The following is a 24367-nucleotide window of genomic DNA, read 5'->3' on the forward strand; positions in this document are numbered from 1 at the left end:
TTTTTACCTACGCGGAGGATGAAAATGGTCACAGTGTCCATAATAATAAAAAGGCCAAATATTAAATGTTTTGTTAATTGTAGATCTGTTTATTGAATGAGGTTCGAAAGTTTAATTAATCCTTAATCTATTTCAAGTATTATTTGACTCAATTTCTAAATAATTTATCAAAATAATTAATCATGAAAAAAAGTTGCGTAGAATCAATGCAAAATTGCCATTTCAAATCAAATTTTTTGCTACAATTTTGCCGATTTTCTTAATACGACTGAATAATCACTTCCTTCAGTTCTCTAAGTAACTATCTGACCACTTCCGGCATAAAAATGAGTTCACACTATTGATTTTCATCGTAGAAAAGTTAACAAGAGATCCTGATTTGGAAAATACGGGGAAAAATAACCTCAAAAAGCTGTCAAAAATGTATGAGAATTTGAATGGCCACTGTGTCCATTTTCATCCTCCGCGTATAATTTCGACTTTGATCTTAATTATCTTATAAAAAGAAAAATATTTTCTGGGTTTTCTTTCACCTAACTAAAAGTAATTGAAATTCCCTACACATAGACGTGATAATTATCACGATAGGTTCAATACATTTTAATCTATGACGATTAAAAAACTCGAAATGGCCACAGTGTCCACAAAAATCCTCCAAGTGTTAAAATCCTTATTTCTTAACGAAAATTAGCAAAACGTTTAAATCAAAGATTTGTAGGGGTGAAAGTTTTATTTTTTTCTTCTATTTTATGAAGAAATTCATTATTTTAGAATTCTCTAAACTTTGATAAACGTCAAACGTTTAAAAGAAATATCTAACGTTTGAAAAAAAACGTTAAAATTAGAAAACAACTTTAAGAATTCAAATTTTGGTGTCAAATGTAAAAAAAAATCCTCAATCATTAGAAAAAAATGTCAGACATTTAAAAATAAATGTCAAATGTTAAAAAAAATATTACCGTTTGAAAGGAAACGTCAAAAACTATAAAAATGCGAAAGTATTCAAAATTAAATGTCGAGTTTAAAAAAAGATAAAAAATATTTAATGAAATTGTTCTCTAAAAGCACCCCTTTGAATAAATTTCTTACAACGCCCATGGCCCCATTCACCCCATTCGACGGTATTTTCCCTCCAAAATAACTTAGCTCTTCTTCTCCGCAATTTAATTTATTCTTTCCCCTTGAAACTCTTGCAAAATTACAAATATTTGACCATCTTTTAACAATACGAAGAACAATATGCAAAGATGAATTCGAGAGATGTGCAAATATACAGAACTTTTATAACATAGAGAACTTTTGCATATTGCAAGATACTTGAAAATGCAAAAATGAATGACTCAAAAGACTCTTAAGAGAGAAAAGAAAGAAGTAAGAGGAGAGAAACTCACCCATTTGTAGTCATGTGTGGGGAATTCATTGGCCCTGGCCTGGATATCGAGTATCCTGTAGAGGAGAAAACCGGAGAAGATGGTGAGGACGACCGCCAGCACCATCCCAAGGTGGACAATGTGCAAATTCTTGGGGACCTTCACGCGCAATCGTGCCGCGAGGGACTTCTTCGCAGCCATTGCGGGTGGCGGTGGTGCCTGGCGGAAGATCACAGGTTTCGGACTTGTGGACACAATGACCGGCAAGACCATCTCGTCCGGCGGGAGGCCATCAACCACGGAAATGGGGGCGACCCATTGACGCGGTGTTGGATCACTATTTGCGGAAGATTCCTGAATTTGCGTTGGACTCTCATTGCCACTCACGGAGCAGCTGCTATCCTCCTCAATGCTGTACTCGGACACCTCCACATCCGGTGCCTTTGTTGCGGGTGTCTCAGGGGCCTCCTCAGCCGGTACCAGTGGTCGCCAAACGCTAACCATCAGCCTGTAGGCCGCCTCACGACTCATAAAGCTCCCAAAGACGTGTCGTTCGTCAATTGTGGCCACCCCAACGGCATTAGGGATGATTTTTGCTGTCTTCTCCTTGGAAATCTTCACCACAGACACAATTGGAATGAGGAGCTAAACGTGGGAAAGGAGGATCAAAGGTTAATCATTGTTCTCTTTACGAAAAGAAAAAGAATTGAATGGAATAAAAATTAAATTGCAAAAGCATTTAAATGTCGATTAAAATCTAGATTTGTAGATAAAATTAAAATATTTGTGTGGTGTTAAAAGTTATTGAGGAATTTTTGCTTCGTAATAAGCACAAAATCGACAAAAAAAATCCCCACCCACGTAATTAGGTAATAAATTTCTACTCATTATTCCCACATTTTCAGTTTATTCGTTATTTTTTTTACATCAGAGAGAGAGTGAGAAAACTCCCCCAAATATTTAATGTTGCATGTAGAGAAATCAAACTAAACTCACCTTTGTCACAAATCCAAAAACATTTGAGTAAAATGCAAAATAATTGTCAGTTATGTATAAATGTCCTTGTAAGAGGATATCACTAACGAGTGCACAGGAAAAATCTGCAGAAAAAAGAGAGAGAGATGTTAATATTGAAAATGGATGATGTGCCAAAGAGGAAGGACGTACAATTAATCACACGTTCTTCTGCGGAAACTTGCTGAAAGTGCCGGTGGAATTTCTTCTGGCGCGAGCTACTCAGCTCTTTCCTCTTCTTCTCCTTGCCGGCATCCTTGCCGCCACTCCCTGTACTCGCCTCCTTCTCGCTGCCACCCCCACCGGCACCCTTCAGCTGCTGATTTGGACTCACGCTGCGGTTGTTCGCCACGGTGCCAGTAGCTCCTGACGGCGTCAACTGCTGCCTCACAGATCTTTAATTTAAACATGACAAGAAGAACATTTTTAAATTCTCTAAAAAGTCTCATCTTTAGATCTTTAATCTTAATTAATTAAGATGTGGAGGAAAATATTCTCATTGGGGATGCGCTCAGGGATTTTTATATCGATATGTGAAAGAAAATTTCAGGCCACATCATCAATTTTCATTCATGCACAGAATATGAGCAAATTGAAACGTCAAGGAGTTAAAGTTTCGCCCCCAAATGAAGGGTAAAAATGGCTTCAAGTAGGTTAAACCTATTATGTACAAAAAAGCTCAAGTTTTGAGATAATTTGAACAACATTTTACTTTCATGCGAATAAAGGTTTTTTTTTCTTAAATAAATTAAAGTTAAATTAAATCATAAAATGCAGTAGTTGGTTGAATTTTTATTAAAGTTTTTTTAGGCCACAACGTATTTTTGTATTGTTGTCAAAGAGAACTTTCAGCTTGACCTGACTTTGAGCTTTTTATAAATTAAAGGAAGTAGGTATATCTATAATGTCTCTCTATTTTAATCACGGACTTAATTAAAAAGAAGGTAATTTTCCACTTAATTTACACGATAATTAGGTCAGAGGTGCACACAGTTTGTGTAAACAATTTTAATTAAAAGATTTTAATGTTTTTAACTTGTTTTCTTCAGCTAAATTTTAAGATTAGGAGATGAAAAAAATGTAAAGGAGTTTATTAACATAAATTTGCTATTTTTGACGAAGAAAATAAGGAAATTCATACAGATTATTTTTTTCGAAATACGAAAAATCGGGAAGGATATACCCAAAAGCGTTAAAAAAAAAAATATCAATGGATAAGAGACGTCAAACGTATAAAAGAAACGTCAAACGTTGAATTTTGAAAAAAAAGTCAAATGTTTGTAAAGAAAATTTTAAATTGATTTTAATTAACTAAAAAGTCTTTATTTTCCCAAAATCCAATATAATCTGTTAAAGGAAGAGTTTTAAAACTTTTTACGCGAAGTTACAAGAATATTGGTTAAGAATTGAATTTTCTGGACGATTTTATAATTAGACTTTGCAAAAATTTTCAAGAAGATTTTTAATAAATCCTCTGAGAATTTATTTAAAATGTAGTTCAAGAAATAAATGAAAGAAAAATCGCGAAAATATTCTCTCTAAACCGAATCTTATTTTGTGCAACCTCAACATTTTTCTCCTTAAGTCTCAAAGTTCAAGTTCAAAAAAATTGAGAGATTTTTTTTATGTAGAATATTTGATGATGCTCAATATGTGGAAAGTACTTTGTTTGTTGTTTATTTTGTGAAAATTGTAAATCGTGCTTCACAACAACATTTTTTCCCACAACATTTTTGCATTTTACGACCACTTGCAAACCACACCGGCGGGGTGGATGGAGGACTAAAAATAAATCCCATCAAAATTGGAGAATTTTATGGGGTTTAAATTGACTTTTGGGAGCTCTTTTCCTCCTTCTCCTTTTGCTCCTTTCGCTCACCCCAGCATGAAATTTTGTGTGAATGTATGTGCAATTAAACTGAAATGCTTTTTTCATGACTCTCGTACTTTTCTTGCTCACACCCGTCAATCTATTCACAATAAATTTCCATGAAGAAGCAATTTTTTTTGCGCGCGGGGCCTTTTTGAAATGTCTGGTTTCTTTCACATTGGGTGCGAGTAAAAGTGCTCGCGCGCAATTACTCAATGTATGGCGGCTTTTGTGCCGCAACTTGAGAGCCCAATTGACCAGAAAACTTTGTCAAATGAATGGGTGAATGTTTGCAAGGGAATTGTGTCAAGAAACCACGGCGTACTCCACGAAATTATGATGAGTGATGGATTAAAATAGACCTCACAGATGAGGGAGGGAAGGTGGGAATTTTTGTGAATGATCTCTGAGAAATCCAGAATGTGCGTCTTTTTGGTCAAAAATAGATTCTTTTCCCCGTGTTGTAGCCACTTCGTCTTCCACTGCCGATCGTTATGACATATTTGTGTGTCATTTGGGAGGGTCGTGAACTCAATTTGATGATGCTATAAATATACCTAAGCAGGATATGCGATATATAGAGCACGTGTCATTTGATCTATAGATGAAACATATGACCCACTTGCCATTTATCACAAATATTAGTTGAATCTCACTCCGTTCTTATCATAAGATGCTCTTAAGATTTTTCACATGATTCCACCCTCAAGTGATTTCTCATGTGTTTGGGAGGGAAATCCATTCAAGCCGCTTCACACTCTCTTGCAACACATACAGATTCATGCGGAAATTATTTCACCTGACCTATCGATTTAATCTCTTTGACAGGTAACGTAGCCAAATATCAATTTATGTGTTTTTAGATTTTTTTTATTTAATTTTAAAAGACGTTTTTTAATTAAACGTTTGGCATTCCTCCTGACATTTAATATTTTGACGTTTATTTTTTAACGATTGATGTTTTTTTTGGTGACGTTTGACAGTTTATTTAACCTTTGACATTTCTTTTCTAATTTATGAATTTTTTGAACTTACGTTCACCTGGAAGCGTCGTTCACTTTTTGCTTAAATATTCTAAAGAATTAAAAAGCATTAGGTCCAGAGCTTTCTATGCTCATTGCATAGAATAATTAAGCAAAAAGTTAACTACGCTTCCGGGTGAACGTAAATTCAAAAATTCATAAGTTACAAAATACGTCGGAAAATCCAAAATTCTTCTCTAATGTACATATGAAATACTTTTCTAATGCTTGAGGCCTTTTTTTCTAAATTTCGACATTTGTTTTCTTTTGCTTGACATTTTTTCTAATGCGTCTTGACATTTGTTTTAAACTTTGACATTTTTTTCTAACGCTTGATGTTTCTTTTTTTAATATTTGACGTTTCTTTTTAATTTTTATTTCTAACGTTAACATCTTATAAAAACCTGAACTTCGTGGATTTTTAAGGGGAGTTCAAATAATAATAAATAATAAGTTTCAAAAAATAATTCTTTCAAAGAGAAAAGCTTTTTCCACAAGAAGAAGCTTTCTTCTCTGTTAGATTTTCCTCTCTTTTGCTTCTTTGCGTAATTTATCTCTGCACCATCTCAATAGGCAATCATCACAAGGTAATTTTCAAGAGAGCGCCCGACATATTTCTCGGTAAAAAGTAATTTATCAACCATTAATTTATGGCATCTTTCACGAGAAATAATCCCAACAATGTCACAACAATTTTTCTCTCTTTCTCCGCGCTTGTTTTCATTGAGAAACTCTCATCGGTGAAGAAATTTCAAATGTGATAAAAAAAAGCTTTGTTTGTCTTCTCCGCAATGCACACCAACTGGCACAAATGCGAAATTTTTATCACAACAAATCAATTTTAAAAATTACCCAAAAGATATTTCAATAATTTCGCCAATTTCTGTGCTACTGGGGTAAAATTTAGCTTCTCTCAGTGATTTTTATATCTTTCACCTTATTTTTTTCTTTTTAAATAATTTCGTAGTTTTATTTCCTCTTCATTTCGGGTAGGTGGATACTACACACACACCTTAATTACCACATAGAGCAATTAAGTTGAGGTGGGAAAAAGGCGGGAAATTGCGTGTATAAACATTGAATTGAGATGTGTCTCTATCCGCTGAAAAATACATCATTCTACGTTGAAAAAAAAAAAACTTCTGCCAGAAAGAAAATGTTGTTAATTGTGCGAAGAAAATGTATAAATAAACTCCCACCATGTGAGGGAGATTGTTAATCATGTGCGAATCAACCCAAAAGTTTTATCAGTTCGAGACACCTGTGAGTCTCAAGAGGTGCAAAAATCCTCAACAATATGTGTTGAGGCAGTTGTTCAATCCCAAATTTCCCATCTGTGGATGATTCATTCTTTTATTTTAATTTATATATTCGCACCAGGTGAAAAAAATATTACGAATAGAAGTAGATTAAGGAGTTTGCTATCAGTTTTCATTCTTGTCGCGTGAATGTCGTCAGTAAGTTGCGCGAAAATGTGCGGAGGAGAAGGAAAATTGGGGGTAAATGTTGGTTCACCACTTCATTGAATTAAAATGGCAAATAGCTCAATTAATAAAATGCATCATTCGTATCTGTGTCATATTCAATTTAAATGTACTTTGATGCACCAGAAAATCTAATAGATAATGCATTTATCAATATTACATACATCGCAAAATGGTATTCAGTGAATTAATACACGATACTCACATACTTTGTGCGGTACACGTTAAAGAAATTTTTGGAACATTTGAAAAGGAGTTTATTCATTTTAATGCAGGCTATGATTTCATATTAGAAACAAATGGAGTTTCGCATTGCCTTAAAAACGATCAAAAAACTAATATGAAATCATCTTAAAAAAAACTACTAAATATATGCCAAAAAAGTTAACAATGACGTCATTAGTCTCTTATTTCTCATTAAACGTAAGAAACATTCGTTCTAATGATTAATCAGTGAGTTTTTAATCAAGAAATCTTTATCAGATTTGGAAGACTTTTTTGACCATCGCATCGTGATGAATTTCTTTCAACATTTACTTTTATCAATTGGTCAGAGTGGCCAAATTAGTCTTTCACGTAAGATTAAAATTTTACCAAAAGAAACATTTTTATTTCTAATTCAAATTTATTGAAAACCTCTTAATTCTCTTCCGAGCGCTACAAATCCTATTCCCTCGTCTGCATTTTTTTTTGTTTTCTAAACTATTTAATAAAAAAAACAATTTGATAAAAGATAAAGCTTCTTCGTGTACCGCATCAACTACATGTGATATATTCCTGCAAATTGGGTTATTTATTGCACTCCAATATGATTTGATTAAAATTATTTTTCATATAAATTGCTGCATGAAAATGTTCTTTAAATTGAATATTATTAAAATAAACAGCAGAACAAACTTTAATGTTTTTTCTAAACTTTAAGCAAACAACCTATAATTTCATGGGTGGTGCGTACACACAAATTGAAAACCCAGAAGACATTAAAAAAAAAACTTCAAATTACAAAAATAAATTGAAAAATATTCTTCTCCTTAAATTGTAGTCATTGTCGCATGAAGTTTTAAAAGGTTATTCATCAGAGAATTTATTTATGATTGGATTGAATGAACTTTAAGCGGGGAATCTTCATGGTTTATTCCCCGCAAAGTGGTTTAGCAAATTAATATTTTTTGTTAACACAGAAATTCCGCTTCAAAGTAAAAAATCACCGTGAACTTGTCCATGAAGATTTTCTTTCGCAACATAGTTTTCTCAGATTATGTTAAGCCATTTTTGGGTGACCTTATCGGGGAAAAAATATACTCAGAAGTGATAAGAATTTTTACAGAGACACTGAGACAGTGATAAGAGGTTGAAACTTTATACTCCGGCAAGGGGGTTCTCACACGCAAGGATTATTGTTGGATAACTTCTTGGAAAAAAGTTGTGTGAAAATTTGCCTTTGTCGCGCTTGGAAGAAAAGTCACATAGAGGACAGGAGGACGGGCGGAAGGTGTATGAAGGATTAAAAATTAATTGGGTGAATTGAAACATCTGCTTTAAGGTCTCTATCGCGCTGTGCGAGACACGCTTTTTTCTTTAATAAATAAATACATTTCTATTGATTTTTCCACAACTACCCTGGCAAAGTTTCTATGCCATTCTTTGCCCTCAACGCAGATGTTGACAAGATATTTTGGCATTAAACATTCATCATTGCCATATGCTTTTGAGAGCTTTCAAAGCAACAATCACATTGATGCAGAACTTACTCGAAAACACCAGGAATTCCCGTAAGACTTTCTGCAACTGTCCCAAAGACCACCCCCGCATCTTCACCCCTTTGCTGATATTTTGCAATAATTCCTTTAGGGATTCCCGTCGTCATCTTTGCTTTGATTTATTTATTTATTTTTTCTTCTGGAATATTGTCTCTATCACAGCTGAATTATTGGCACCATTACACACAAATTTCTTTTTAACAACAAAAAAAACTTTTTCCCCCTACGGCGTGATCCTTCAATGTCCTTCGGGGATTTTCTTTTCTGTAACTTTTCACGTTCTCGCAAATTTCTCTTCCTTCCTCTCCACGGGGAAGGAGGAAGGGATACACGTTCCAAGATAAAAAAAAATCAATCTTCAACCAATAGAAAAAAAAATTACTCCACCATACACAACTTAAAATGTTTTCCTTTCATTTCACATTGAACTGTGTTTTAGGAAAATTCTTCGTCGTTGTCTTTTGGAGCGAAGAGAAATCATCACAGCGGGAAAAATGTTTATTTTTGCGATGAAAAAAATGTTCAGCAGTAGGAAAAAAACTCAACTGTCGAAAAGGCAAAAGAGACGCAAAGAGTAGCACAAATAGCAAATTTTTATGTTCACGGCACGTGCTTCGCGAAGGAGAATCCCATCAATGATTCCTCCTATTGAGACCGTATTACGATCCGTTTTTATTTTCTCCGAATTGTATGATGGAAATTACGCGTGTGCTTTTCCAATGGCTCCCACTACAAAACTGTGGTGGACCCCAAAAACCTTTTCCAACGTCTCGTGGGTTCTGTGATAGCAAATCGTAATTGTGGGGAATCCTAAATGTATTGGTTGCGTTCGGATACTGATAAAAGTTAAGTGATAATGCGATAGCACCACAAGACAGCCACACTCGGGGAAATGTATGACTCCTCATTGTTATGATACTTTATAAAGAACTCTTTTCCCCCTACAATTTCCCCCACATATAGCAAAATTCCCGCCTTGTTTCATTCAATAATAATTTCCTACCTATACCATTTTTTTGCTTCTCTAATCTTTGTGCGAATTTATCTCTCCCCTACGGGTGGTCATTCATGTGATTAAAGCCCCGTGGAAATTGCGTAGATTTCTCGTGCTCACAGAGAGAAAGAATTATATTACCTATATTAATTTTTCTTTTAAGAAATGATAAGAAAATTTTCTAGGTTTATTAACACAAGACTCTTTCAATACTACCCAAAAATTTTATCGCAATTTGCCCTCAAAATTAATTGCTTTTATCGCTTTATTTTTCAAACAAAAAAAAACGATTGGGAAAGAGGTGAAAAAAACATTCATTATTGCACCATTGAATTTGGGGAGAATTCAATGGAAAAACGTGCAATAAAGTTAGGGTAAAATGAAGAAAGTTCTTGGAAGAATTTTTATTGATGCTAGATAAATATTTGAACTTTATATTTCATTGAATTTAATACAAAGAAATTTGTATATAGGGGACCTCACATTTAAATGTAAGAGGTAGGCGTAAGAAAATGATTTTTACTTGTGTAATTTATTTAATAAATGTAAAGATATGGCCTAAACACAGATTAAAGGCTTGATTTCTGTAGCACAGCTAGGCTACATTCCTGGCTTATCTTACTATATATATTATTTCTTTGTTTTTACGCATTTTCTTACATTATTACTTGAATTTCTAGAAAAAGAATACTTTCAGGCTGTTAAGTAAATTCATAAGAATTAATAAGAATTAATTTAAGACTTAAAGATACTTCCTTAAACAACCCAAAAAAACACCCTTAAGCTTAAGAGTGAATCATACGCATCAAAAAATCATTGCAAAATACCACCTGTCCCTTTTGATAAAGAATTCATTCCGCAATCAAAGCAAAAACATTCAATTACCGCCCAATTTCATTACCCATTAGTTTATGAATCACAACCAAACTTTATCGTAAAAACTGATAATTCTTCTGCAAAGCTTCTCCAGGCGTAAATTGTGTAAGGAAAGCAACGTCAAATGATGTTTCATCACGTGAAAATCTTCTCAATTTCTTATCTGCAAAAAATCTCGATAATTTGTGATTTTTTTTTTTGGAAATTGGTTAACAAGAATTCTCACATAATTTTCAGCTTCGTGACTCAATTTGTGCGTACAACAATATTTGCACACATCGCTTTTCGGGGAGCTTTATCCGCTTTATCAGTGCCCCAAAAAAAGCACGATGAGCACGTGTTTCGGGGGTTTTAGCAACTTCTGTGGATTCTAATCAATTTTTATTAATATTAAGTAAATTGTCTGTGTGAGTCAAATGTTAAGGAGAATTCCCCGCGCGATGGTAGCAGCTGACAGAGAGAGAGAGAGGTCAAAACGGGGGTTGTAAAATGCAGGAAGTGCAAGCCAATTGTAAGGGTGTTTCAGCACGCAATCCTCCCCCAAACCCTCACTGTATATTGCCATGGTAGCAGACAAATAAAAAGCCAATATTGTATTTTCTTCTTCTCGACTTTTCTTCATCGTTCAAACTGATTTTTTTTTGCTTTTCACAGCAAATTGTCTTTTAATTCACAGAAAAGAAGAAAAATTCCACAGCGGAATTGGCAGTATTTTCTTTGTAGATTCAACAAAATAATATACAATTTCTAGAATTCAAAGTATCCTTCTGTCTATTAAGGCGTCTAGAGTGTACAAGAAGACGGGCATTTTCGAGTTCTTTGAATTTTCTTTGAACATTTTCTAGAATTGAGTTTTTCCGATGAAAATTTGCAGGACAAAGAGAAAATTCCCCGAAAAATTATATTGAAAAAGTTCTTTGCAGAAGCTTTTAGCAATTATTTTGTTTCTTGGAAAATATTCGTGTTATTCATTAATTAATTTGTCATATTTATTAAATAGTTCTTCTGTTCTTTTAATGAGAAACTTTTCTCATTTTTATTGAGCGGAAGAACTTAATTAGGAAGAATTTTTCTTATTTTTTTTTTCTTCAAAAGTTCTATCATAAAAATCTATTTTTCAATTCAAAAAGAATTCTTAAACTTTTGTAAGAAAATAAATCATATAAAATATTTCCATTTAATTTTCAAAGCTCGTTTTATGATCTCTTATGTTAAGAGATAAGTTAACACACCTTCAGTGAAAACTTCCACTCACGTCTTCATAAATCATTATATCATAATCCTCCCCACAGTGAAAATACAAAGTTTCAAAAAGTTCCTTCTTCTTAGTTTAAATACTACGTGAATAAAATTGCAAAATATATAATCCAAAGTAGGTATAATATCATAAAGTTCTTGGCATATAAAAGTTGCACTAAAATGCAAAGTCGTGAGAAGAAAATATTTTTTTAAGAAGAAGGTTTTCCCATTTTCATTTAAATCAATGGAAATTCTCTTTTGGGTGTTTATAGAGTTTCCTCCTTTCTTCCACACTCTTTGAGCTTTTGTGAGCTTTCATTCCATTTTCATGCGCAAGAAGTATTGGAAATGAATAGAAAGAAGAATTCAACATTTGGTAAAAGGTATTAAGATGAAAGGTTCATTCTTGAGTTCTTTTTAGGGGAAAGGAGCTCTATAAAATGATTAAAATTTAATGGATTAAACTCACTTGGAATCACTCTTTGTGGAACTATGACTGGGACTCCGGGAGATGGAGTTCAAATTGACAACACTTTGGCCATAGTTGGAATGATTGGTGTCTGCCTGCCCTTGGAGTGGTGCCATTGGGGTCGTTGGAGCTGAGCGGATGCCAATGCTGTTGGTTGATCTGTAAAAAAAGCAAAAAAAAAAGGATCCCCTTGTAGATGCAGATAAAAATCATTTTGCATTAAGAAAATGTCGGGAGAAAATCAATTTAATTTTGCTTTTGAGACTACCGCTGAGACACAATCTCTCTCTCTCTTTCTCTTTTATGTATATGTTAAATGTGTGAGAGAAAAGCGACATAGAGCCAATAAACCGTGACATTCATTTTCCACCCACAACGAACACACAACATGATCTCATTAATCAACCATGAATTTATCGATAACACTCATACATACAATTTCTCCTGTCAGAGAGACATTTAGTAGGTAGTTTTTGAGTGAAAATGTGCCTTCTAAATGAAAAACAGAATTTTCTCGACGCAGAGAAAGAATTATTAATTTCTCCCGGACCCTACAAAGGACATAAGAAGAGGGAAAGAGTAAAAATCATTAAAAATTCTAACAATCAACAAGTAATTCCCAACTATTAGAGAAATAAAAACTTAAATAACTATGTATTAAATTTTATCTCTCAATTTTCTTCCCTTGGCACACTCGTCGACTTTCACCCCGCCCTTCCACATTATTAAAGAAACTTTCCCCGATATTATCCAACTCTTTCAATGTAATTCTATATACTCAATAGGTCTCTCTTATCAACTACAACACTTTTTCTTATTACTTCTTTTCATTTTCTCGGGTAAACCCAATAACAAACAAATAATCTTATCATGCTGGCAGGTGTAAAAGTGAAATTGAAAAAGGGCTCTCAAGTATGGAATTTTCCTTCAATCATTAACCTTCTATTTGTAGTAAATTGATGCTTTCATTCATGAAATCATATTGATACAATAAATTGATTTTTTTCATCACACGCATCAATTAAATATCGATACCAATCTCAGCTTAAACGATAAACTTTTGCACACTGATCTGACTCATTTATAAATTAAAGTTTAAATCAAGATTAAAATGGCAAGAGAAACTTTCTCACATCTTTACGTGTGTGGGAAGGTGAATATTTGAGCGTGTGGAGATAAAATAGTTAATTGAATTAACTAAATATGGTGATGAGTAATTAAATTTTGAAATAATTTGTGAACCAGAAACTTTATGAGAAAGTTTTCTAATTTCTACTGCCATAGTTTAATTAAGAACTTTACAAGGAATTCTATAATATTGAATTTAATTATTAAATTAATTTTGAAAAAGAGAAACGAAGAGATTGAGAGAAGGTAATTCTTTTTCTTGTAGTTCAAATCTGATTAAGTTCTATTTAATTCTTTGATTAATCTAATTGCAGGCTCCTAGAAATTTTTGACTGATTGAAATGAAATGTTCTAAACTTTCAAAGATTTTGCGAAATTCAAAATGAATAATCTCCTTTCAATCCACGCTCTAACAACCAAACTAATGATTTCAAAATCTTATTTGTTCAGCAAGATTTCTTCTGGCAAAATTTTATGCAATATATCCCCCATAAATATTGATAAAATAGCTATTTTTTTGGTTTACAGCTAGCTCTAAGAAATTATTATCTCTCATGTAATTAAGAAGCTCGACTCGGACTGATTTCTTCGTTTTTTGCTTCTTCCACACCAGACACACACTAAATTACCATATTCAAAGACATATTAATTCATAGTGCTAACTCCTGAATATTCAATGGGGATGAGAAAGAGCGTGAAAAAGCAGCAAAAATTCTTCTTCGTGGGTTACCATGGAAAAAAATTGTTTTCTCCTGCAAAAATATTATCCGTTAGTTTGAACGGTGTGCTATGAGGGGGCAAACCACCGTGACTAATTTTTTGTTCTTAATACTGAAGAAAATACTGAAAAAAAGACTACTGGCGCGAGTCATGCATGTGAAAGGGCAATTTTTTTTAACAACTCAAGAAGAGTTAGAACAATATTCCCTCCCCCCTCCACTGCGATAGCATAAGTGCAAAAGTTTACTATGTAGGTTCAAATGCAATAAAATATGGCAAATAATCAGCTGCTAGAGAAGACCAGCAGTTCATATGAAAGTATGTCAGGCATGAATGTGTGATGGAGAAAATGGAGTAATAATATATAAATTTCACAAACACCAATAAATTAGTCTCAATGTTTGCTAAAATGATGATCAATCCCAATGTGATGGCAACAGTGTGTCTTGGGAGATAAAAGAGCAATGCTGGAAGACGCCGCGAGGGGTTCGATGAACTCATCGGGCCATTTATTCCTCCTCAAGCATCTCCCTCCTTCTCTTGGAGCTTCCACATCGCACTTAAAGATTATACACTTGGGAGACAAAGTGTCACACCAAACCACTCTCAAGTACTCAAAGTCAGTTAGAAAGCATCCCCCTTTCCCATTGACTAAAGTTTTACCCCCGACCCCATCCATCTATCACTTCAAAAAGATATCATGTGTCACTATTCTGAGAGTTTGTGATGAGTTAATCATGAACTTTGCCATGGTTGTGGGGCAAATGTAAGAAATTACCAATTACCACAATGCTCCAAGACAGGGTGTCCCTAATAAGTAATTAAATCTCTAATAATTTCTTATATTGCTACATTTTCTTGATTAAATATTTTATTATTTGTAATAAATTCATTTGAGTGAAATTTTCCAAAAATGTCGTAGTATTTCCTCGATTTTCTCCCTAAGACTTTATTTGTAACTTTGACCCCTGATGAAGGGTCTGTAATGAGACGAAAATTGAAATAAACGCCCACCCTTTTTCAATTTTCTTAAATTCCTTTAAAAACATTATAAACAGATCTTTGTGATAGCTTTCTTTTGAGCTTGAATTGATCAAAATCGGCCAAGAAGAATTGAAGATTTGACTAATTTTCAATTGTATATTCAGACAGTAATATTGACCGAACGGCTTGACCGATTGTCAAATATAAACTTACGTCGAAAAGATAATAATATCCATAACAATATATTTTTTTAAATTCAGAATTCTACCTATAAATTATACAAATGTTTATATAGCAGAAAAATTATAATAAAACAGAATAATTAATTAATAGCACTTTCACCGTGCCACCCTGTGTGCAACCCATCAAAAAGTACTAAAAGCAAAACGACGTTATTACGAACACGGGGAGAAGTATTAAATTAAATATTTACCACAGAGATGATGCATGAAAATAATTATTGTATCAAAATTTACTCTTGAGATTCTCTTGTGGAAAAATAAACACCATAAACCCACCTCTGGGTGACATTTCAACCTACACCGAGCGTAAGAAAAGAACATAATTTAACAATGAATTTTTTTATAAATAATTTAAGTAAAATTCTGCGACATTGTGAATGGTACTGTATTGTTACTTTTGCTTTAAAGCAAAAAAAAAAGAAAAGAAGAACAAGAATCTTTCATTTCATCGCGAACTTCTTTATTGACACTAAACTCGGTGTTTGCACACGCTGAGATGAACATAGAGTGACTTTTTCATTTGGAAAATCTATGCCTCATCACCCGGAGCCACGCAGCCCCAGAAGCACAAAATTCTCTCCGCACAAAGGATCCACTCAGCGCGAACTTTACGCATAAATTAAATATGAAACATTGGGTGGGGGTGTGGAAGATTTATTTCATCCTAAAACGGATTTCAACAAATAAATTGAGGCCAGTGACCATAAAGACGATGAGTCTGTTAAAATTCTTGCAGGCCTCAGAAGTTTTTTTTTCCATCTTGCCCGAGTTTCCACGTAGTCTGATGGAATTATAAATGGAATAAAAAATACCACTCTTGGTCGCATTGAACCAGATTAACCCTTTAAGGTTTTTTGGGTCATACGCTGACCCAAAGGCTCGATTTTGAAAATGTTTCATTTCGTATACTTATTTTATGAATATTGAGTCCAAATTAGTACAAGACCATGTCTTTACAATTACTGATCATTTTATGATCACAAAAGGACATCCCTAAGGACTCACAGGATCAGGAAGGACGAAAAACCGAAAATTTTTGAGTTGGGATTTTTTGCCAAAAATGTCTTATTTGAGCTCAAAGGAACCCATAAAAATTATTTTTAGTTCAATCAGCTCGCTAGATTAGTCGCAGACCTTAAAGGGTTAATCAGCGAAACCTCATCGATAAGGTGTTGCTGTAAATTACCAGCAACATACCAACTCTTGATATCAAAATTAATTCTACTCGCGTCAATGCTCACGTTCTACATAAAAAATACTCGTAATTATACTTCTTATCTCATATTCTTTTTTCTTTATTGCTTCTTACCTAACTCTTCTTGAAGAGAGCGAGGAAGAGACGGATTGAAGAATAATAAAACTTCTTGCGCCATGAATAATTGATCGATTATTTTTCTTTAAAACAAATTAAGGATGTTTTTTTTTTGATAAAAAATTGGGAGTCCATTCAGTCCAGTTAAAAATATTTTCTTCTTTTCTTGCAATTTGGGAGTTGTAAAATGTTTAATAATTTATTTCTCCCTTTGGCAATGTTAAAGAAATCTTTAAAAGAACTTTTTGGAAGATTTAGTTGTAGAATTACAATTTGAGAATTTAAAGTAACTGACAAAATCTTGGTTAAAATTCTTCAACTTTTTTTAAAATTAAAATAAGGCCAAAATGAACATGAAAGGGTTAAAAAATTAAACTAGAATAATGGGAACAATAATTTTGTAATTAATGAATAAAATATTTATATTTTCCATCGGATGTGAAAATCAATAAAATAAAATAAATCCTCCCTGAAAATCATTAATAAAACTACAATAAATAAAAGTGAAACCATCCACAGGAAAATGGGCATTAAAATTCGAGAACTTGGCAAAGATAAAGTCGCAATAAAAATAATATAATAATAACTCAAACTTTAGCTGAACATAACTATTTAGGTCAAATCTAAAAATTGCTACTCATCTCCGCTCTGGTATACTAGCTATGGGCAGACAATATTAGATTTTCCACATCATGTGAAACACAATCATGATGTGACAAAAGATATTACATTGTCCCAGACAAAGAGGAAAGGTTCTGTAGAGAGGAGGCCTCTGAGAGAAAGCAGAAAATATAGTTGAGTGTGGAAAATGTAATTTCAAATCATATCGCATGGATATGGAGGGATTGCAGAGCAAAGCAACAAAATTACATCTCAAATGCACGCAGCTTCCTAAAATAAATCAAGGAAAAGTGTGTGATGATGGCAGTATTTGGGTTGAAATATTTATTGAATCAGAAACCACAAATCGATCAATTTTGCTTGCGTCCACCCAGCATCTGAGACATCTGCAAGATGTTTCAAAATTGCCAAAGATGATGCGCGAAAAACCTGTTGGAGATCCAGTTCTTCTTCCCAAAAGACTACATAATAACTACCTATATTTTGTAAGAAATCTCTCTCTTCGCTGCTGCCAAGAAAGCGCCACGAATGGCTGCTTAACAATGGAAGAATGGGAAAGAAGAATGACCAAATTTGATCCACTTTATATTGCTAACCGATCGCAGATTTATGTAATTTTTTCTTTACAACGTCTCTGGTTCACTATATACTCTCATCAGAAGAATTATTATGAGATACAAATTAACTCATCTTATTTTCAAATTTACTGTGAATTCTTGCACTTTTTTTTCATCAACGTCTGGGAAATACTTTGAGAAAAAAAATATTATTATCTGTTTAAAGAAGGAACATTTTCAACAGGCTTTTAATATCTGTTTCGCAATTGATCTTTTTTTTCTGCTATGTAGTATGTGTGCGAACTCACTTTAATAAGCAGCTGAACAACAGCTGGCACATATTTTGTACGATATATTCTTTCAAAATAATCTCTCCCATCACCCAGACCCTATACCAACTGCATGATCGTCACACGAAAAAAAAAGGGAACACGACTCAACACATCCAACAAATTCTCAACACTTTGCAACTATATGTAAGTACATAATATATAAACAAAACGACATTTCAATCATTAATGCAGCATATATAGAATTTGACGCAATTGACTCAATAGAACGCGACTGTTATCATTTTAGTATATCGCTGATATTAAAAAGTATTACTCGTGAAAAAAAACCATGCTTTATTACTTAAACAAACCCAACATATTACATAAACAAAGCGTCTGACCTTGCACTAATCTCTCACCAGTGTAATTTATATTTGAAATATTGTCTTTCCTCCTAATCATTTCCATCACTTATATAACCAACGGAAACACTGCATCTGAACAACAATTAAGCTCCAGGGAAAACGCAAAAAAAATTGCGAAAAGCTTCTTTTTCCCATTGATTAATTTCCCTCCTTGTTTTGCGATATCATCTGTATATCATAGTAGAAATAAAACAAAAATGAACCATCTTTTTCCCAGGAAGATATCAAAAAGCACTTCATTGCAATTCTAAGCAAATAATATCTCCGGTTTATCTTAATTGCTGTGAAAACTCCCGGAGATTCCCAATGGAGATTTTAGCTAAATATAAAACGCAAAAACTTTTGAGAGGTTTGGTGATGTAAAGAAAAAATATATAAAAACATCTATTTAATTACCTTCATAAGCGTGTAATTTTTTTTCTAAAATATTTCTTGCAAATAAACGTCGTTTCTGTGAGTTCAAAACTCGCTGAGCTTTTTTGGAAGTGAAGGAGTTATGTAATTGAATGAAGAAAGAATTTATTTTGATTCTATTTTAGAATGGATTGAATATTTTAGTCAAAAAAAATTCTTTTAGACGGAAAATTGTTCTAAATATCATTTATGCGCCGAACAATGTGAAATATTTGTTTTTAAATAAAGAATGAAGAAAATCGTTTGAAGTAGCAATAGTAGCAAAAGAATTGAAATAACGACCTTTCATGCTTAAGAATTTCAGCTGTAAAAAAATCGTAAAACTCTAAAAATTAATAGAAAGTTTCTGAAGATCTCAATCATTTTCTTCTGACTTGAAGTTCTTAAAGTTCCTAAAGCAGAAATACCTCTTCTGAACCTTCCTACACTAAACCAACCTTTTGCTCGAAGAAATCTTCTAATTCTCTGTTGAAGAGTAAGAATAATTTAATTACATAGATTTCTTTAGAAATTCTGTCATTAGCCAGTGAAATAATTCTAATTAAAATTTGCAACTTAATACAAAATCAATCCCAACTTGTTCTTAACCCCTTGTGATTATTTTTGATTATATAGAAATATAAGTGTGATACTTATAATTAATATTCCCATTGAGTATATCACAAAGCTGAAGAGCATTCGTTTTAAAGTTTTTTTTATTTATTTGACGGAGAGTTCAAGCCGGTTAGCAACTTTATGAGTGAACTTTTGAGGCTACTTGGAGTCACTTTGAGGAGATATTTTATTTTAATATCATGATTAACACCCGGCAAGAAAAATATGATTATTTGTGACAAAAAAATCAGCTGATTCATTTCCTTGGAGAAATAAAAGCTATTTCCGTCGTCTCAAATCAGATGCTCTTTTTTCGCGGGTTTTCCGCGTTTCTTTCACCCAAGAGACAATTTTTAGTTTTCTAGGAAAAAAAAGTGATATGAGGTCATTCTAATAATAAATGGGGTCAATATTTGACTGAATTTGGCTGCACAATTTAGGTCTATTGCTTTATTTTTTTCCCTCTAATTAATATCAATCAATCACTCACAATCATTCTCAGTGAGGTAGGTAGAAAAAATCACCTCAAATAACTTTTCATTTAGGCAGCAAGAGAAAAGGCATAAATTATAAATTTATATTGCAAAATCGTGCTCTTTCTGTGTCTCAAGGCTCACCGAAATAAAATTGCCAGTCGCATTTTCAAATTAAAGAATTTTGAGTTCAATGCATTTAACTAAATTATATTCACGTACAATATTGTGCTACTAGTTTGTAATGAAACCATGTAAAAATGCCTATAAAAATAGTTAGTGATTATTGCAGTTCTAGAGGTCATAGCTAAAGTCAACGTGTGGAAAATCTCTTGTGGTTTTCCTCAATACACGTCTTATAAGAATAATATTGAGGTGCGCAGGGAGGTGGGGAAAAGGGGCTATTAATTTACCTAGATTTCCGAAGTAATCTGTTGCACTTTGAGGTCACTTTTGGTACATCTTGACCACCTTCAATACTGCCACTCCTACCATTTCTTGTCTTTTCGGCACCCGTCCCCGTGATTCCTTGCACAAAGCACAACATCACCGCTAATTGCTTGCGTGTCATAAAAAGCTCTCTCTAGCTATATAGAATTTTTTATCACTTTGAGTCTTCTTTAACTTTTTCTATGTAATTGTGAGATTTTTTTTTCTTCTGAGAGCTTTTTTGTTCCTCCTTTCAGTGCAATTAATTTATTCTTTTCAGCAATTTTCTATTGAGGTACTTCTCTAACACTTTTCCCTTCTTTTTTTCCTACTCATCCATTTAATTCACTCTTTTTACTGTACATATTACATTACTAATTATATATCTCTCTAGCACAGCACGACACTTAACGCTCTTACTTATTTCCATTTTTTTTCTTTAAAAACTTGATGCAATTTTATTGAGCTCTCCTCTTTTGCAATTTATAATCTATTATAAAATACACGAGAGATGAATGAGTGGAAAATTAGTATCACAGAGCTTTATTTCCATAATAACTATATTTTCACATACAGCTTTTTCGCTAATACACATGAAAACGTGTTTTCATGATTCTGGGTTGCACTCAAAAAGCTTCTCCTTGACTTGGTTTCTCACAGTAAAACCTCAAAATAATTTTTGCGCACTGAGAAAATAGTTTAGAGCAATTAATTCCACTTTCACTTGGGGGTCATGATTTTCTTCTTTTTGCGAGAAAATTTTCCCATTTAATCTTTTCATGTGAAAAATCTCTCAAGCAATTTATGCGTTTAGTTTGCACTTTCAATTAGCTCTTCATCCCGCAGAAGAAATCCATTTCTTTTGCACCGTGTTGGCAAATCTTGAAATTCGCTTTGAGGGCGTAAAGGAGCCGCACGTACAACCACCCGTGAACAAATTACGAAATCATCGTTTGGCGTTCCACAAGCTTCCTCAAACGGTCATTGCTTCATTTTCTTCACCACCACGCACTTCTTTAGCACACACCTCTTAAGCAGGAATTTTTAGCATTTCTGCACAAGAAAGTAAATTTATTTAATTTTCCCAAGAATTTCCCCACAATATGTTTCACTCACAGCCTCTCAAAAAAAAAGAAAGAAAAGACTTTTCCCCGCAATAGGAGAAAAAATAAATTTAAAAAAGTTGTTTAGCGAGCGTCCGTTGTCTGTGCGCTCAAACAGCAAACTATCTGACTGAAAGTCGGGTAACACACTTCCATAACTTCACAACAAGAAAACTTTAAAGTCGATTATGTATTTCTCTCTCTCGGCAACACAATCCACACACATTCAATTCGAGAGCTCGCCATGGCATACAGAACACCTCTGATGTATCGTAAAAACTGGTCGACGCTCAACGCATTTCCGCGCGAGGCTTTCGCTGTATTTTCGCGCCACGAGGCGGTTCGAGTACCGCACACGCATGACCAGTAACCCTTTGTCCCATAGAATTGGAGACATCACTGTCACATGAGAGGGGTCTCCTCTCACATAACGATGACTTCCACAGCAAGGAAAGGAAGTTGTGGAGATGTCAGCAGGAATAATCAAGAGAGAAAAACTTTTATTTCCACGCCCATTAAATTAGTTTATTGGTGTACTAAAGAGCAGTTTAGTGGTCGTTAAAGTCGTTAGAATTTAATTTAAGAATAGAAAAAAAATACATTGTTTACTCTGAGCTTTCGGCTTTCAATTAGGCTTTCATCAGGGGCTTGAAAAGTCTAACACTTTATTATCAAAATTTATCATTCACTGTAGATTTTTCTTGATAAATCTCCGTAAGTTCTAAGTTTTTTAGTGCCTAATTTCCTAGATTTAATAAAAGAAAAAGTTTCAAATTAACATTCTTTTGAGAGCTTTTGAGCTTTCAATATCAGTTAAAGTATCCTGTTAGAAGTTTCTTCAAAAACAAATTCATAGATTTTTATCAAACTTTAAGACAAGAGATTTTTTATTTAAGAATTTTATTTTAAAGTAAAAGCAATGACACTTCTAAGAAAACTACATAATCTTGATAAATTGGCTAAAAATATTTCCTTCAAAAAATTTCTGAAGAAAAGTTCACAATTTTTCATTCAAATATTCTTTAAACAAATTCCAAAAATAATTTTAAAAAATATTAAATAAAAGCTTTGAAAGCTTTTTCAATAAAAAGCAACAAATTCCCGCAGAAGACTCACGCGTGCCTTGGCAATAATTTATTTTTAGTCTCAATTAAGAACTATTTTGCAAATATTAACACAAATAATGATAAATGTGATAACAACGTTACTTAACACGACTTCTCGAAATCAATTAGAAATATTTCAAGCATCACCTTTTGTAGATAAACGGAGATAAACTAAAAAGCTTTACAGAGATTGAGAGGAGTTCTGGAAAAATCTGAAATATTTTTTTAACTTTTTAATTTGTTATAAAATTTTTAATCTTTTTTTAGTAACTTCAGGTGTTTGCATTGAGTTATTTTAAGTACAGAGTTCTAGAATAAATGAGAAGCTTTTTGTCATAGTTTTTAAAGACGATATAAATGTCTCATCAGAGTTAAGAAAAAATTATAATTCATGCATTTCAAAGCAAAGACGGACTTTATAGGCACCTCCTTTATCATAAACTTTTAATAAAAGCGTGTATATAGAAAAAACGTGACAATGCTAATTTGTAAGAAAATGTTGGAGTTTTCCACAATGTGATAATATATATGTATATTTTTTATATAGTTATAAATTGTGGTTGAAAAGTTAGGAGAAGTTTTCATAGCTACACGATTTTTTTTAATTGTTTGAGCTCAAAGTTCTCACGACGTCAAAGCTTTATTATTGTCAAGAACAGTGTTTTTTTTTCATTCTTTCAGTTGTTTTTTTTTCTAACTATATAACTGAGCATCTATGTACAAAAACATTGAGAGCTTTTTATGTTCGCAACTCTATACATATATTTGGAAAACAATATTGAGCTTTGTGGGCTTTTGTGTATCTACTGAATCCAATTAAAATTTGTTGAATGAAATTTTGAAATGAGAGAGAAATTTTATTGTTGAATTTTTGCCCAACAAAGCACTAATCGGGACTCCCAAAGCCCCCCTGCCAATACACTGACAACATTACAATATACAATAAAATTCCCCATGCATTGGAGAGTTGTATGGCCTTTCATTCCCAATACTATTGCAACTATTCTCCGCGCACATTTTCATTCTCAAACCTTAAAATCCATGTAGCGAAAATTGAATAGATCCGAACTGTATTGTGATTTACAGGCGAGCATCACTGAATTCTCGTGCTCTTTCATCTCAACTCCAACAACGTCTCGAGAGCTCAGGAATTGTAAATTGAAATGCCTTCTCGGCGAATTGCTAATTTACACCGATAGTGAAATAAATTCACACACTGATCTGGTGCAACAATCCAGCTTATAGCGGTGTTGTTTTTCTTTTTCTTTTTTCTTCGCGTTAACATCAAATACAAAGTAAGAAAAGAAAATAAAAAAAAAAATAGCCGCTCGAGATGTGTGGAGAATTTTGAAAAAGAGAGTTGAAGGAAATTACGTGAAGATTGGAAGGTCTATTTATGAGAAATTAGCACACAGCCGGTTTGACTTCACGGCATACAGAATGATCACATAAGATCGTCTCAATGTTGGTCGCTGACTTGGAAAATAACGCGCGCACGGAGGAAAATCAAACGTTGATGGTGGGTAATTATAAAATTGGCAAAATCCACATTGAAAAGTTCTTCACGCAAGATGAGAAATTTATATGCTTTCGTGCTCTTTTGGTTAAATTCACTTGGATGAGAAGGAAATTTTTGGGTAATTAAACTGATTGATATGGTTTGAAAAGTAATTAAATTTTAAGGAAAATATTTTGAGAGCTTTTTGTTTATATCTGAACGTTCAGAAAGCTCTCGGAAAATTTAATTTGAATATCTTTTGATTAAAAATTGAATAAAGAAAACAAAATGAAGAGACTTTCGAGAATACTGATAGGAAAATTCAATAAAACAATAAAAACCTTTAATAATTTTAATAAAAGCCCGTGTGTTTGTTTTGTAATAAAAAGCA

At 33.2% G+C, this 24367-nt stretch overlaps 2 protein-coding genes across 3 annotated transcripts in view; both read right to left on the reverse strand.

Moving 5' to 3' along the window:
- The window catches only part of LOC129786719 (glutamate-rich protein 2), an 871459-nt gene that overhangs the window by 347310 nt on the left and 499782 nt on the right, over positions 1-24367 (reverse strand). The gene's annotated exons all lie outside the window — the stretch shown is intronic.
- LOC129786659 (uncharacterized) overlaps positions 1-24367 on the reverse strand; it is a 40715-nt gene that overhangs the window by 2602 nt on the left and 13746 nt on the right. For both annotated transcript variants that reach the window (XM_055821813.1, XM_055821812.1), the window contains 4 exons: positions 12099-12257; positions 2538-2779; positions 2367-2470; positions 1392-2015 (listed from right to left, as the gene is read on the reverse strand). In XM_055821813.1, the coding sequence (XP_055677788.1) occupies positions 1392-2015; positions 2367-2470; positions 2538-2779; positions 12099-12257 (1129 nt within the window). The remainder of the gene's footprint in view (positions 1-1391; positions 2016-2366; positions 2471-2537; positions 2780-12098; positions 12258-24367) is intronic.

Source organism: Lutzomyia longipalpis, chromosome 1, assembly GCF_024334085.1.
Source record: "Lutzomyia longipalpis isolate SR_M1_2022 chromosome 1, ASM2433408v1".
NCBI classification, from domain to species: Eukaryota; Metazoa; Arthropoda; class Insecta; order Diptera; family Psychodidae; genus Lutzomyia; species Lutzomyia longipalpis.